General features: G+C 39.1%; 1 protein-coding gene across 1 annotated transcript in view; it reads left to right on the forward strand.

Moving 5' to 3' along the window:
- XRCC4 (X-ray repair cross complementing 4) overlaps positions 1-16387 on the forward strand; it is a 620495-nt gene that overhangs the window by 411388 nt on the left and 192720 nt on the right. Inside the window, exon 7 of the mRNA XM_073624458.1 lies at positions 13181-13334. Coding sequence (XP_073480559.1) covers positions 13181-13334 — 154 coding nt within the window. The remainder of the gene's footprint in view (positions 1-13180; positions 13335-16387) is intronic.

Genomic DNA, 16387 nt, shown 5'->3' on the forward strand with positions numbered 1-16387 from the left:
ACCACTATATGGGTCAAACATTTTGATCATGTTTAAGCCCAATATGTGTTTTTTTTAAATACATCAACATGATTTTCCCAATAACTGCTTTGCTTATATTCTGAGTGGCCTATTGTCTGCTAGCTCAGCAAAACTTAACCATAACATATTACAAAATATCAACAGCATGTAAGTCAACAGAGTGTGTGGTTCTAATCACGATTTGTTTACTTGCGTCTAGTGTTCAAAACATATGTGGCAGCGATCCCACTGCCATTCTACAATCAATGTACAGTAAACTGCTTGCATGCTTTACCTCATGATCGGTGTTTTTGTTTGCTTACTGGAAAAACTGAGGCACCATAAGAATTCTTCCTTAGAGTTAATGTTATTTTCTGGCACATATGTGCTACTCTGGTCTGACTGAACCAATTTAAATGAGGTGCACTTTCTTTGTATGATTACAATTGTTGGTAGCCACAAAGTTCCCAAGTTTGTCTATCATTATTAGATGGAGAAAAATCTGTAACATAAAGGAATATACTTTTATATGCTTGCATGCTGACACAAGAATGATTTGTGTTGAAGCCCGGGTCCAGCAAAAGCTGTTTATTTTGTTTTGTATAGAGCAGTAGGGGGTTAAAGCCTCTGTCAAGTATTTTTCTCAATTGTTCATTAACCACTTGATCTCCAGAAAGGTTTTATCCCCTTTATGACCAGGCCATTTTTTGCTATTAATCACTTTGCTACTTTAACTGGTAATTGTGTGGTCATGCAACAAACTAAATTTATAGGGCCGAAATAACTAATTGATTAATCGACAACTAATCGATTATGAAAATAATTTCATAATCAATGAATCGGTCACCCGATTAGTTGGACTGCATACAGAATGCATTATTTGTTTACATATCCGGAAATAGGGTGCAGAACACATACAGCTCAGTACACCATCCATACATGTCAGAAGACACAGTGCAGCACACATACAGCTCAGTACACCATCCATACATGTCAGTAAGTGCCTAAGAACTTGTGAATGTGAATGTGTGAGGAGCAATGCCTCATGGGACATGTATTCCTGGGCAGGAAGTGAGTGGTTCTTAAAGCAGAAGGTTTTTTTTTTTTACCTTGCTATAGGGGCACTCTATAGTATAGAGTGCCCCTATACTATACTTTGCAGCTTGCTATTGGGGCACTCTGAAGGCAGGAGGAGACAGAAGAGTCGTGGGGGAGCCCAGAAGAGGAAAATCAGGGCTGCTCTGTGCAAAACCATAACACAGAGCAGGTAAGTATAACATGTTTGTTGTTTAAAAAAAAAATACTTTGAAGACTGTGCAGGGAAGATCAGCATCGGAACACAGAGAAGGTGGAGGCTGATAGACTGGAGGTGATAATAAGGCATTACAATTACATTTAGGGCACTGGGGCGCTTTTAACCCCTACTAGTGGGCGAAAAAGGGTTAAAAGCGCCCGCAAAGCTCATTGATTTTAATGGGCAGGGGCACTTTAGGAGCGGTGTATACACCGCTCCTAAAGCGCCTCAAAGATGCTGCTTGCAGGACTTTTTTTAGTGTCCTCCCAGCGCACCGCTCCAGTGTGAAAGTCCTTGGGCTTTCACACTGGAGTGACAGGAGAAGCGCTTTGTAGGAGCTATTTTTAGCACTATAGTGCCTGATAAGAGCGTCACAGTGTGAAAGTAGCCTTAAAGTCAACTTTTACCAGTATTGTGCATTATATTTAAAATGATCATATCCATGAAAAGAAAAGTCTCAGCTTTTTTTTTTTTTTTTTTTTTTTTTTAAAAGGTTTTTATTTGCCAGATGTACATACATAGAATAACACATTGCATGTAAGGTATATTGTCGGTTGCAACCGTCAAAATATAATTAACATTCAAGGGTAGTTTCGGATAAACATCCTATGATAAACGATATATCAGTACAGGTAGCAATTTTTTTAACTCTAAAATACCAGTTATTTTCTGTAATCGTAAGGCAAATTATCAGCAATCCAATATCTGGTATAAAACATAAAATAAAGTAAAAAAATATAAAAGTATATATATATATAAAGTTAAAGCACTAAACCAAAGAGGTATATACCTCCTAAACCAATTGTGCTGTGCGCTGTCATCTCTCCAGTCCCCTGGAACATGTTCTCACAATATCATCCTACCCAGTCTATCATTTGGCTATATTTTATAATAAAATAATTTTAGATGTCACATGGTGTAGTTTCTTTTGTGTTTATCCATCTGCCCCATACTCTATTAAAAAAGTCTCAGCTTTTACTACTACTTTTAATATAAAAGATTTATATCTCCCTTCCACCCTTCATAAAGCTTCATGCCTGACTCCCAGTTAAAATGCTCATGTATCCTACTTCTGGGTGTATTTTTAGCATTTTGTATGTGTGTATATATATATATATATATATATATATATATATATATATAAATATATAAGTAATATATATTGTTTGTTTCACAGTTTAAATGAACCCCATATAGTAGCGATTATCTGCTCTTTTTGTACTATAAAGGGCTCATTTTAGTTTTTTTAACCCCATTATGACAGGTGATACAAAAAAAAGCATGCTGCTGCTACTAAACGTCTTGGGCCTGGTTCACACCATTTTTATTCTCTGCTGCAAACCATTTTTCTGCTACAAAACATATCCAATAAAAACACTTAAAAAATGAATTGTCTTTACGAATTGTAGCCAAAATTTATTTTGCTACATTGACATCGTTGATAAAAAAAAAAATCACAAGTGTGTATTGATTGGTTTGCGTGGAAGTTATAGAGTCTGCAAAATATGGGATATACGGTTGTGCTCATAAATTTACATACCCTGGCAGAATTTATGATTTCTTGGCCATTTTAAAGAGAATATGAATGATAACACCAAAACATTTCTTTCACTCATGGTTAGTGTTTGGCTGAAGCCATTTATTATCAATCAACTGTGTTTACTCTTTTTAAATCATAATGGCAACAGAAACTACCCAAATGACCCTGATCAAAAATTTACATACCCTGGTGATTTTGACCTGATAACATGCACACAAGTTGACACAAAGGGATCTGTGATCTGTTTGCTTGTAATTAGTGTGTGTGTATAAAAGGTCAATACGTTTCTGGGCTCCTGACAGACCCTTGTATCTTTCATCCAGTGCTGCACTGACGTTTCTGGATTCTGAGTCATGGGGAAAGCAAAAGAATTGTCAAAGCATCTGCGGGAAAAGGTAGCTGAACTGTATAAAACAGGAAAGGGATATAAAAAGATATCCAAGGAATTGAGAATGTCAGTCAGCAGTTCTGTTGAAACCAAACAAGGGTCAGGTAGACCAACTAAAATTTCAGCCACAACTGCCAGGAAAATTGTTGGATGCAAAGAAAAACCCACAAATAACTTCAGGTGCAATACAGGACTCTCTGAAAACATGTGGTGTGGCTCTTTCAAGATGCACAATAAGGAGGCATTTGAAGAAAGATGGGCTGCATGGTCGAGTCGCCAGAAGAAAGCCATTATTATGCAAATGCCACAAAGTATCCCGCTTCCAATACGCCAAACAGCACAGAGACAAGCATCAAACCTTCTGGCACAAAGTCATTTGGACTGATGAGACCAAAACTGAGCTTTTTGGCCACAACAATAAATGCTACATTTGGAGAGGAGTCAAAAAGGCCTATGATGAAAGGTATGGAGGTGGATTGCTGATGTTTTGGGGATGTGTGAGCTACAAAGGCACAGGAAATTTGGTCAAAATTGTTGGCAAGATGAATGCAGTATGTTATCAAAAAATACTGGAGGAACATTTGCATTCATCAGCCAGGAAGCTGCACATCGGACGAACTTGGACATTACAACATGACAATGATCCAAAACACAAGGCCAAGTCGACCTGTCATTGGCTACAGCAGAATAAAGTGAAGGTTCTAGAGTGGCCAAGACAGCCTAAGAATTTACAGGAACTGGAGGATTTTTGCCAAGAGGAATGGGCAGCTTTACCATCTAAGAAGCCTCATCCACAAATACCGCAAAAGACTTCAAGCTGTCATTGATGTTAAAGGGGTAATACACGGTATTAAGAACTGGGGTATGTAAACTTTTGATCAGGGTCAGAGTAAACACAGTTGATTGATAATAAATAGCTTCAACCAAACACTAACCATGAGTGAAAGAAAAGTTTTTGTGTTATCATTCATATTCTCTGAAAATAGCCAAGGAACCATAAATTCTGCCAGGGTATGTAAACTTATGAGCACAACTATACTGGATTTTTAATTTTTTTTTACTACTAATGGCGGTGATCAGCGACTTATAATGGCACTGCGATAGTGCGCCAGCCAATCTGACACTAACTGCTGGGAGGACTTGACTAACTGCCACTGACATCACCAGTGACATTAATACAGTGATCGGTGCTAATAATACACACTGTCACTGTATTAATGACATGAATTATTGGCTGGGACTTACTGACAGATTCCCACTGTGTACAATCACAGCAGGAGTCAGTGGGCGCGCATGCTCGTCCTAAACCCAGAAGCAGGCAGCGACGTACAGATACATCGCTTTGCTTGTGCGGGCAGCCCGCCTGCAATACATTTCGGGCAAGCGGTTAAGGGACACAGGGTTAGAAGGAATTTTGAGGTGTATGAATTATACAGCTGTTTACAGGAGAATTGGACACTGGCAAACAAAAAAAGCTGTTTGTCAGCCAGGTATATGCCTTCCCACTATTATCATGCTTCCATTTTCTGCTAGGATGCTGGGGGAATGGACGGACATCTTTTCTCCTCAAAGAAAAGCAAACCCATTTGCTTGACATTTTTTTCTCCAGTTATTTTGTCTTCAAGCAAGATTGTGGCCTTTGAGCACCTGAAGTACTGTTAGCTGCAGAGGGCTTTACAGGTCTGGTTTGTGAGTACACAAATTCCCAGTTCACAGCTCCCCTGGTTAGGTGTGCAGGCACAGAGTGGGGCTCATATGTCATTTCTCACAGTAAACTACACATCCAGCATGCACTAGGATGTTAATTTCTATTGGGATATTTCATTTTGTGGGCATGTGGGCAGTTTTAGGGCAGGTCTGATGTCCAGGGGTAGGAGATGGGCAGGCATGTGGAAAGACAAGCAGGAGTTTGCAAGGGAATGTTGAGAGTACCACTCACTGTTCCCTAAAATGCTGAGATAATAACGTCAGCGTATTTTCCGAGAAAGCTATACAGAGTCTGTGAGGGGACCAGCCACCCTACTAAGGAGAGAGCAAATAATACAGCCTGGTCCTCTAGACAGAAACTTACCATTAGGGCTGCAACTAACGATTATTTTCATAATCGATTAATCGGCCGATTATTTTTTTGATTAATCGATTAATCGGATAAAATCATAAAAAAAAAAATCGTAATGTGCCATTTTTGCTATTCCTCCCGGGGACACCAATGACGGGGCGCTATTCCACCCTGGGAACACCAATGACGGGGCGCTATTCCTCCCGGGGACACCAATGACTGGCGCTTTTCCTTCCGGGAACACCAATGACGGGGCGTTATTCCTTCCGGGAACACCAATGACGGGGCACTATCCCCCCGCCCCTCCCAGGAACACCAATGGGGCACTATTCCCCCCATCCCAGGAACACCAATGGGGCACTATTTCCCCCCCCGCCAGGAACACCAATGGGGCACTATGTCTTTTCCCTCCCAGGAAAACCAATGATGGGGCACTACTATTCCAGGCAGCCACCCCCCCGGAACACCAATGATGGGGTACTCCCCCCCTCCCCTCCCCAGGAATACTGTTAGGATAGGGCACTGGTCATAAAAATGTACTGTTTTTAATGTTAATAAAAAATATATTGATGCACTCCAATTTAAACTATTAACTTGTGTGATAACCACTATAATTATAATATACTATGCACAAATCCAAACATCAAAAAAAATTAAAAAATTATATAATTAGTTTTCCAGAAATATGATTAGTGAGAACGTGATAATTCCAATAATCGCCAACTACCACTTTAGTGAATAGTACATGATAATATTAAATCATTTAAAAATAAAATGTGATAGGTTGCAAACATTTTTTGAAAAAAACTGACTGGGAGATAGAGGAGGAAAGCAATTTAAAAAAATGGAATATTCCTCTATCAATATTCACCCATTAGTCCAATGGCAAATGCATTGAAAGGGTTAAGCTCAGTAAAGTTGGTATTCAGCCTGATAGTTAACCTCACAAACATAAATAGCTTTAAAGTATCTTTTCCAAGTTAAGAGTAAATGATGGCTTGCGCTTGGTTTCACTTTCTTATCATCTCAATGTAAATGATTCATGTGAAGAGAAAATAAAGACACCATTGCCCAATGATCAGATAAGGAACACAGCAGAGAGATAACCACAAAAAGATACACTCACATAGCCTCGCAAGTGTTTAGGCATAAATGGAAAACAGTCAAGACACTGATAGCGTGACTCCCCCAGAGCTGCTGCTGCTCGTAACTTTTAATGGCAAAGCTTGTCACTGGCTCCTCCTATGTTTTTAATGTGTTTAGCCGCTACCTTTCACAATGAATGTGCAGCTCGGCTCTCCTCGCGGCTTCTCGCCCTCGCCTCCCTGTTCCCTCGAGGCAGCGGGCGGGGCTGAGAAGATCAGTGGGGATGACGTCAGCGAGCAGGAGGAGGAGAGGCGTGCCGTGTACGTGCGGCGGCGCAGACGTGCCTGGTCACAAACGGCGGCGCCGAGGACACAGGAGGGAGGATTTATTTAAACGGACGGACAGAAGGAAGGTGCGGACCAACTAATCGATAATGAAAATCGTTGACAACTATTTTCATTATCATTATTATCGATAATATCGATTAATCGTTTCAGCCCTACTTACAATCCTACAGACTGTAAAAGACGGCTTTGACAGAAATTTAGAGTAAAATGCTCCTTATTGGAGATAAATGCAGCTAATGTTTTTATGAGATATAAATGTTCCTAACTGACCATTAGGAAAAGATCTAACCTGAAGTGGGACTTTGTGGATAATGTTCCACCTATTCTTGTCAAGGCACACTCAACTAGATCAGTGCCGCTTGGGCTTTTTAACATTGGACATCACAGTTTTGCAAGGCTGCCACCAAGTCGACTGTGCACACTATTCTCTGTTTTACCAGGTGAATGTTCAGGCCTCATCTGATGCCAGCTTCAAACATAAGGTCCTTCAAGCAGCTTTTTGAGCTACAAACAGCTTCTCACCTAGCTGTTTTTGTGGGCCTGTTAGCATTTTGTTTGCTGTGTTGCCCACTTCTCTGTTAGACTGCTTTTGGACATCCCAGAATTTAGTTTTGGCCTGTGTCCCTTGATGAATGATTAGAAAAATAGGGTCCTGACTCCCCGTCAAATCCTTTTCTTGGAGTTCGTTAAGGAACACAGGCCCTTCTGTCTTTATGATCCACTCCTACTACAGCTTCTCCACAAAACTGAAGCATGATGTGAGTGGGAGGAATTATACTTGGCTGACTAGCAGTTTTTTTGTTTGCCAATGTCCAATTTATCTATAGACAGCAGTATAACTCATATGTTTCAGAATGCCTTGTATCCCCTAAAAAGAATTTACCGGTAAGTCAAAATTCCTGTTATTGCTGCCCATGTACTTATTGGTAATTTTTTCCCTCACTGCCCCCAATTATCAGAGATGATAAGGCAAAGGACCAAGAACGACAAGGGAAAACTTAAACTGTTACCCATAGCCTATGGTCTAATTCTTTATTGAAAGAAGAAGCCTGTTTGCTGTGGGTAGGCAGCTGACAATCCATTATCACTATAACTTGCCTGAAATAGACACAGAATGTAGGATATATCTTTGGCTCACAGAATGGTTGCAGCTCTAGATACGCTATTTATGCTAAATACTGCAATTTTAATTTTGTTTGTTTGGGGGTTCTAAGTAATTTTAATTTTAGCAAAAATACTAATTTAAACTTGTAAGCCAAAAGTTCCAGAAAAGGCCTAGTCAGCAAGTGGTTAACCACTTCAGCCCCGAAAGAATTTACCCCCTTCCTGACCGGAGCACTTTTTGCGATTCGGCAATGCGTCGCTTTAACTGACATTTGCGCGGTCGTGCGACATTGCACCTAAACAAAATTGACATCCTTTTTTTCCTCACAAATAGAGCTTTCTTTTGGTGGTATTTGATCACCTCTGCGGTTAAAAAGAGTGGCAATTTTGAAAAAAAAAACACAATATTTTGTACTTTTTGCTATAATAAATATCCCCATTTTTTTTTAAAAAAAAGCTAATTTTTTCCTCAGATTAGGCCGATATGTATTCTTCTAAATATTTTTGGTAAAAAAATTGCAATAAGCGTATATTGATTGGTTTGCGCAAAAGTTATAACGTCTACAAAATAGGGGATAGATTTATAGCATTTTTATTATTTTTTTTTTTTTTTACTAGTAATGGCAGGGATCTGCGATTTTTATCCTGACTGCGACATTATGGCGGACACATCAGACAATTTTGACACATTTTTGGGACCATTGGCATTAATACAGCGATCAATGCTATAAAAATGCACTGATTATTGTAAAAATGTCACTGGCAGTGAAGGGGTTAACACTAGGGGGTGATCTAGGGGTTAACTGCATTCCCTGGGAGGTGATTCTAACTGAAGGGGGAGGGGACTGACTAGAGGAAGTGACGAATCGTGGTTCCTAGCTAATAGGAACACACGATATGTCGCTCCTGTCAGAACAGAGAAGTGTGTGTTTACACACACTTGTCCCTGTTCTGTGTCTCCTGCTCATGTTTGCTCGTGGCCGGCGGCCACGAGCATCGGCACCCCCGCTGTGCAGCGCGCGTGCGTGCCTGCTATCCCGACCCCGCAAACCAACGTATAGCTATGACGGCTCGCGCAGGGGAGCCAACCTGCCGCAGTATAACTGCGGTGGCTGGTCGGGAAGTGGTTAAGTTAAAACTGAGTGGACTTCCTGACTTCAGGACAGTTGCACTGTTCACTTGATACTATTAGTAGCCCACTGTTTGCTTTCATTTGTTGCATATCATTATTAGACATAGTTACAATTTTCTGAATTCTTTGTGTGTACCCCTGTTGTTAAAGGAGCTGTAAAGGCAGAAGGTTTTTTATCTTAATGCATTCTATGTGTAGCAGCCTCCCCAGCACCCCCTAATACTTACCTGAGCCCACTCTAATATTTACCTGAGCCCTCTCTCTGTTTAGCAATGTCCACAAGTCCTTTCAGCCGTTCTCTCCTCCTGATTGGCTGATACACAGCAGTGGCGCCATTGGCTCCCGTGGCTGTCAATCAAAGTTGGTTAGCCAATCAGGAGAGAGAGAGGGCGGGACCAAACAGCAGCTCCATATCTGAATGAACACACTGAGCTGCAGCTCGGTTCGGGTGCCCCCATAGCAAGCTGCTTGCTGTGGGGGCACTCAACAGGAGGGAGAGGCCAGGAGCAGCAAAGATGGACCCAAGAAGAGGAGGATTCAGGCACACCACTGCACATAGGAGGTAAGTATAACATGTTTGTTTTTAAAAAACAAAAAAATAAAACGAGGTTTAACAATCACTTTAACTGCTGATTTGCAGAAGCTAGGGAATTAATAGAAATTGGGAATTGAATGGATTGTGTGACCGTCCCTCAACTGTCATATACTTCTCAAAATTAAAAAAATAAATAAGAAAACATAAATTGAATGTGTTAATAAACTTAGATTCATTCAAACAAGCCATTCTGCTTTCTTCACTACATCATGTTCACTTTTTCTTTGCTTCTCCCAAGAGCTTTCTGCACTTCTTCAAACCAGAATCCTGAGAGAAAAAAAGAGACAGAATACACTAGAGGAAATGAAAAAGCAGATAAGTGAGCAAGGAGGTGGCCACTATTTCTTTGCATATGCACTGAATCAAATCCTTTCATCTTACTGTACACTTTAGTCACTAATGTGAATGATTTTTAATCATTTTGAGATATAGTCCAGACATTTATATAAGAAGGGTATATGTGAGGTCTGTTTCAGACATGGTTATTTGAAAGCAGAAGTTTCTTTTTGCAGATCTGACATCTATGTCAACAGACTTCAGCAACTTTTTTTGCTCTGGTTCTTGGTTCATTTGGGCACTTATCAAGGCACCCAAGAAATCAATGTGTCTGCTCTAAGAATGCCCTTATCTAAAAGGAAGGGAGATTAAACAGGACAAGTTGACAGTTAATGAGTGGGGGGGATGCTTGTGAACTTGAAAGATTGTCTATTTTCAAAGTTAACTCCTTCTGCCAAAGACATAGTCAAAGCATGTGCAACATGGGCTTCTCTTCTGAGTGGTCTATCCATTTTTCAGAAGCCCACCCTTTCACTTTCACTGAATTTTTCTATGTTCTTTCTCATAAATGCGTACAAATGTCTCTACAAAGGCCTTCCCTTTACCAGGCATTTCAACAGTATAATATATATGGTGTTGTATGTAAAAATTACACTTTTTCAGCTAGCTTTTATCAAAACATGTATACAAGTGTACCATTACCATGCCGTTATAATCATTGAAGATAAAATAGAAGAATTAGTGTGTGTGTAGGAGTTGTAGACGATAGGTGCATATACCTTTACTGTCAGTCTGCAGTAAAGAAATAACAGCAATCAGTAAAGAATCTCAAGTTAATCAATCACATATAGCATAGAATTTTCAATGAAATATATTTTTGACATTACATTTTAACAGATTTTTATCATATTCATATAGCTGGTACAGAGATGCATTACAAGGTTGGAAATAATGTTATGAAGTAACAGAAGTTGTACTTCCCTACAACAAAACTGATCAGAATGAAGCAAAGCAAGACTCCACCCTTTCTACAGTGGCGAAAGGAATTATTTGATCCCCTGCAGATTTTATAAGTTTGCCCATGGAGGGTCTTAATTTCTATCATAGGTGTATCATAAATGATAGCGACAGAATACCAACCAAAAATGCAGAAGAAGCACATGATACAAATGTTATAAATTGAGTTGCTGTTCAGTGGGTAAAATAAGTATTTGATCCCCAAGCAAAACATGACTTAGTACTTGGTGGAGAAAGCCTTGTTGGCAAGCACAGACTGTAGGGATGTTTGACTGTAGGGATGGTGTTCTTGGGGTCATAGCCAGCATTGTTCTTCCTCCAAACGAGTCGAGTTAATGCCAAAGAGCTCAGTTTTTGTCTCATCTGACCACAGCACTTTCTCCCAATCCTTCTCTAAATCATTTAGATGTTCATTGGCAAAATTCAGACGGGCCTGTACATGTGAATTTCTTGAGGACAAGGACCTTGCGGGCGCTGCAGGATTTCAACCCATTGCGGCATATTGTGTTACCAATGGTTTGTTTGGTGAACGTGGTCCCAACTGCCTTGAGATCATTCACAAGCTCCTCCTGTGTAGTTCTGGGCTGATCCCTCACTTTTCTCATGATTATCGTTCCCCTATGAGGTAAAATTTGCATGGAGCTCCAGACCGAGGGCGAGTGATGTTTATTTCTTCCATTTGCAAATAATTGCTCCAATATTTGTCTCCTTCTCACCAAGCTTCTTGCTGATGGACTTGTAGCCAATTTCAGCCTTGTGCAGGTCTACAATCTTGTCCCTGACATTCTTTGATAGCTCTTTGGTCTTGCCCATGATGGTGAGGTTTGAATGGAAAAAAGATTCTGTGGACCGGTGTCTTTTATACACATAAGTTGTCATTAGGAGCACCTTCCTAAATTGACAGGATTAAAATCGAATATTAAATTTACATTTTTCAGTGTACTGCTTAAGCACAATAACATTTCTAAATGATCCCAATAACATAGAAAATGACCAAGTTTCAGTCATCATTATTTTAACAACTAGCTAAGCCAGGACAGCTCATTTTCAGCACTGTTTTTGTTATGTTACAGTTGCAGTGCTGGACATTAAAAGTGTTTTTATCTCTTTTAGTACAAGTGATTGGGGAGAACTTATGGGCAACTATGCTGTTCACAGCTGTGGCAAGTTTCTAACTCCTGCATCACTGAACTATTTAAGGGTACATTGGATCCCTTTACCTGCTCACCCTGATGCTAGTTGGAGTAGAAATACAAACCCTGGCTATCAATAGTTTACACAAAATGAAAAATACAATATCACCTCCAATTCACTATATTATTGATGTATTTATTACTGTTTACAAAATAAAAATAGCTCTATATGATCGTCTTCTTTCCTGTTATGCTCTGGGTATCCTTTTATTGAAAAAAATCCATCTAGGATTTAATTTAGAGGAGTAAAACTCCTTCATGTATTTATTTAGGGCTTTACAGCCTCGGTGTGAATGTATGTCACAGGAGTTCATTACAGTAGTATACATGTTTTTGGAAGATTTCCACAATGCAGGTTTCACACTGTTAATCTTAAAGTTGTCCATGTCAGTCCCCTTGCTATCCTATTTAGCAACAAATGTGCATAGGCACTGTTGTATGTATTTTAAGCACTAAATTGAGCCTCTCTTTATGTCACAAATTTCCAGCAATCCCTAGATAGCAGCTGTGAAAAATCAGTTTTGAACATTCGTATGCAGTCTAAATACCATAACATCGTCTTTTCTTTCCCAATTGGCTGACATCTTTCAATAGAAAAAAACTATCATTCCAGCCAACAGGCAAAAGAACGGTAAAGGAACTAACTAAAGTAGAGTTTTACAACTGCTGTCTAAGGATTGCTTAATATCTGTGACATAAAAGAGGGGACAATGAAAGAAATGTCAGCAGCCTCTATGCACAGGTACTTTTGGATTGGATAGCAAGACAGATGGCTTGGTTTACTTTAAATACTTTTTATATATTTATTAGGGGCTAACTTACTGTTCATGGTTTCCATACCACCTTCATGAGACATCCAGTTTGTTGGGCCCACTGTTAAAACACCCACCTGAAAATGGTGATACTAACAGAGCAGAGAGCCTGTATGTTTGCAGGCCAGTTACTATGGGATTGGCAGCCCATCATCTTACAATCCTGAAAACACACTACATACCTGTGCATTTTTCATACCACACATACCTACCTAAAGTATACTGTTGCCGCATATAAAATATGTATACATAAATACAGAAAAATAAATCTAAAACATTAATCTAATACAGAAATTGTGTTTATAGATTTATGTTGTATTTATTTTGTATTTTATAGTTCCACCTCCTTTATCAAGACGACGATCTCTAGTGCACAGCCCTGACGATTCTCCAGATATTGCTCCAAGCAGAAAGCGAAGACAACGTGGGCAAAAAAATTTGTATGCAGAAGTAAAGGAAAATGTTAATCAGCCTGAAGATGTAAATCAAAGGTACAGTAATTTTACCATGATAGGTGTGTAGTATGCCAAGGTTGTGAGCAAAATTGACTGTATTCATGTCCTCAAAAGGATGAGGTTCCAAGAAAATCTCCTAATTTTGGCAAAAAAGTATTGGTGGAAGGCAAAACTAAGAAGGTTTTTTTGTTTTTTAAGGTTGTCATACAGTAGGTTTATATGGCTCCTGAGGATTACTGTAGCACATTTCAAGTAGACAGGACCTGTTCTTGTGCCAAAAATGTCAATTCCCCACCTCTCTGCTCTCCCTTTTCTTTCTTCTTTTCTTTTTCTTCCCTTTTTTCTTATATGCCCGAGTGAATAGAATATTTCTAACCCCATATGGCCCTGTACCCATATTTTTCCTTCCCTATACCTTAGTTATACCCCCTTAAACTCATATATAAAAAAAATTGGTTGTTGTTGTTGGATTCATAGACATACTGTACCTCCCAAGGGTGCTAACGTGTAGTTGCGGGGGGGGGGGGGGGGGGTGCTCTTTATAGCATGTTATACTTTGCACCAATACAAGTATGTTAACGTTTTTGCTCGACATTAGGTGCTCTGTCACTTCAGTTGATGTGTTCTCATGAAAACCTCTAAATAAAGATTTAAAAAGTCACCCTCATTAGCCTAATTATTTAAATAAAGAAAAACACATAATAGAAAAAAGTGCACACACAATAAATTAAGTACTCTCCAATAAACACACCCCTTTAGTAAATTAAAAACAGTATTCACCTAAGCAAGTTATTAATCACAAATTTGATTTTATGATTAGGTGAAATTTTGCTGACAATTTTACCAACATTGCTCTACTCATCCCTAGTTGTGAGCATGCTCCAGGGACGTGCGGTGAGGTCAGTGGCTGGTGAGGCACTGGCTAGTATCAGAGCCAGATGCACACAGGTTACATACGCTGCGATCGTTAGAGCAAGAGCAATAATTCTAGCACTAGATCTCCTCTGTAACTCTAAACTTGTAACCTGTAAAAAAATGTAAAGCATCGCCTATGGTGATTTTTTAAGTACTGAAGTTTGGCGCCATTCCATGAGTGTGCGCAATTTTAAAGTGTGACATGTTGGGTATCTATTTACTTGACATAACACCATCTTTCACATTATACAAAAAAATAGGCCCAACCTTAGTGTTTTGTTTTGTTTTTTTTATATATGTTCATGAAACAGTTTTTTACTAAAATAAATTAAGTAATATACAAATAATTAATATATATTGTTTTTAAGGTAATTTACTATATTTTCGAAAACTGTACTCAAGCAGGTGGCTTAAAGGACAAATTACTGAAATTTGAAGTTATAACTTCAAACCAGTAATTTCACAGTAAATAGATAAATAATAAATTATTATGTTATAACATAAAGCATAATAATATTTGATTCAACTTGATTAAAACAGTACCTTTTCAGCAGGCAGCAGATTCTCATTCTCCCTCTTAACTGTGTGAGAAAAACATGGGATTTTGGGTAAATCTTATACCCATAAACCCATTCGTTTTCCTTCTAATTAAGAGGGCTGGGCTGGAAGGGAGCATATGTCTTTTAGACACATGCCCCCTTCTATGACACTGCAGTAAGAGGACAGCTTCCACTGCTGCATTTTTATTGGACAGCTTGTTCCAATGGTGCTTTACCATTGGGCCAAGGCTCCAAGCTGTCCATCAAGCTCAGTGCTTCTGACAAGAAGTGAGAGGCACTGTGAGCTCATCCTCTCAGTTTGCTGCAAACAGATTGTGCCAGCTTGTATTTAAACTGGCCACTCTGTATGTAGCTTCTGACAGGCTGCACAAGAAGACCAGTATCTCAGGAACTATAGGCGGCAGAAGCCCCAAATTTTGACCAGTGGTGGGGTAGGACTTCAGGTCGCTGAGCTACAACCCTCAAAGCTCGATTGTTTATTTGTTTATTTTTTAGTGTTTTTTTTATGTCTATGGCAGGTGAGGCTCTGCCTCCCCTGACTGCATGTCCCTGGCGTGCTCTTACTAAGATTTGTGTTAACATTGAAGGGATCATGAATCAAACTTACTATTAATAGCTGGTTATTACTCTCATTCAACAGCATTACTTGATAGAGCACCATTGTTTAAATATTGATTTTTATTTTAAATGTGCCTCCTCATACCCCTAAGTATCAAAAAAGACTGCTCGATTTTGCATTGACAGCAGTAGTTTGTATAGGGCCCCATACCAGTACCCATTCCTCTCATGTACCTTGTTGCCAGGACTTCATGTCTGTGATTTAAACAGTTTAGATGTTGATTGGGGTATCAGTTTGCACTTTCAAGGACAGAAATTGACCTTGAATCTTTGCACTCAACAAAAAACAAAATTGCCCATGGGAAAGAGCACACCTCGAGTAAAATGTATAAATTATTTATTTAACATTTAAAAACAAATAATACAGAAAGAAGAAAATATATTAAATATCAGCATATTGGTAAATTTTACATTCATGTAATGAACCTTTCCATGAGACCTGGATGTGTCATACAGATGACTGTCAGTTGTCTGGGATAGCTGTGCTAGGTCTCGACGCGTTTCACAAGAGGAGTCTCGCTTCTTCAGGAGAAGCATAGATAGATACCTGGAGATCAAAAGCACAAGACCTTGAATCTTTCTCCAGCTGAAGGAAAGTCTATGTGCTAATTTTAGAAGGTCAAGCTTCCTTAGAAATAACTGAATGACGGTAAACTTTTATGAAGTCATTGCCTCTTTTTGTCGTTTTCACCTATAGCCCATAATGAACAGTAGTAAATTCTAGTAAAATTTAAAAATCCTTTTAAATATCTATCTCTGTCACTCTTAATGAGAGAAAAAATAAAACACAGCAAAGAAAAAAGGATTTTTGATGTACCTGTAAAATCTGTTTCTTGGAGTACAGTACACAGGCATAGTTTTAGACGACTGGATTATACAATCACCTGAAGGTAGCAGCATATAATCCAGTCGTCTATGACTATATAGCCTGTGTACTGTACTGTTTGAGTGAGAAACTGTAATTATTTTTGTACAAAAAATAATGTGACCCTGTTT

This window comes from Aquarana catesbeiana, linkage group LG01 (assembly GCF_042186555.1).
Source record: "Aquarana catesbeiana isolate 2022-GZ linkage group LG01, ASM4218655v1, whole genome shotgun sequence".
In the NCBI taxonomy this organism is placed as follows: Eukaryota; Metazoa; Chordata; class Amphibia; order Anura; family Ranidae; genus Aquarana; species Aquarana catesbeiana.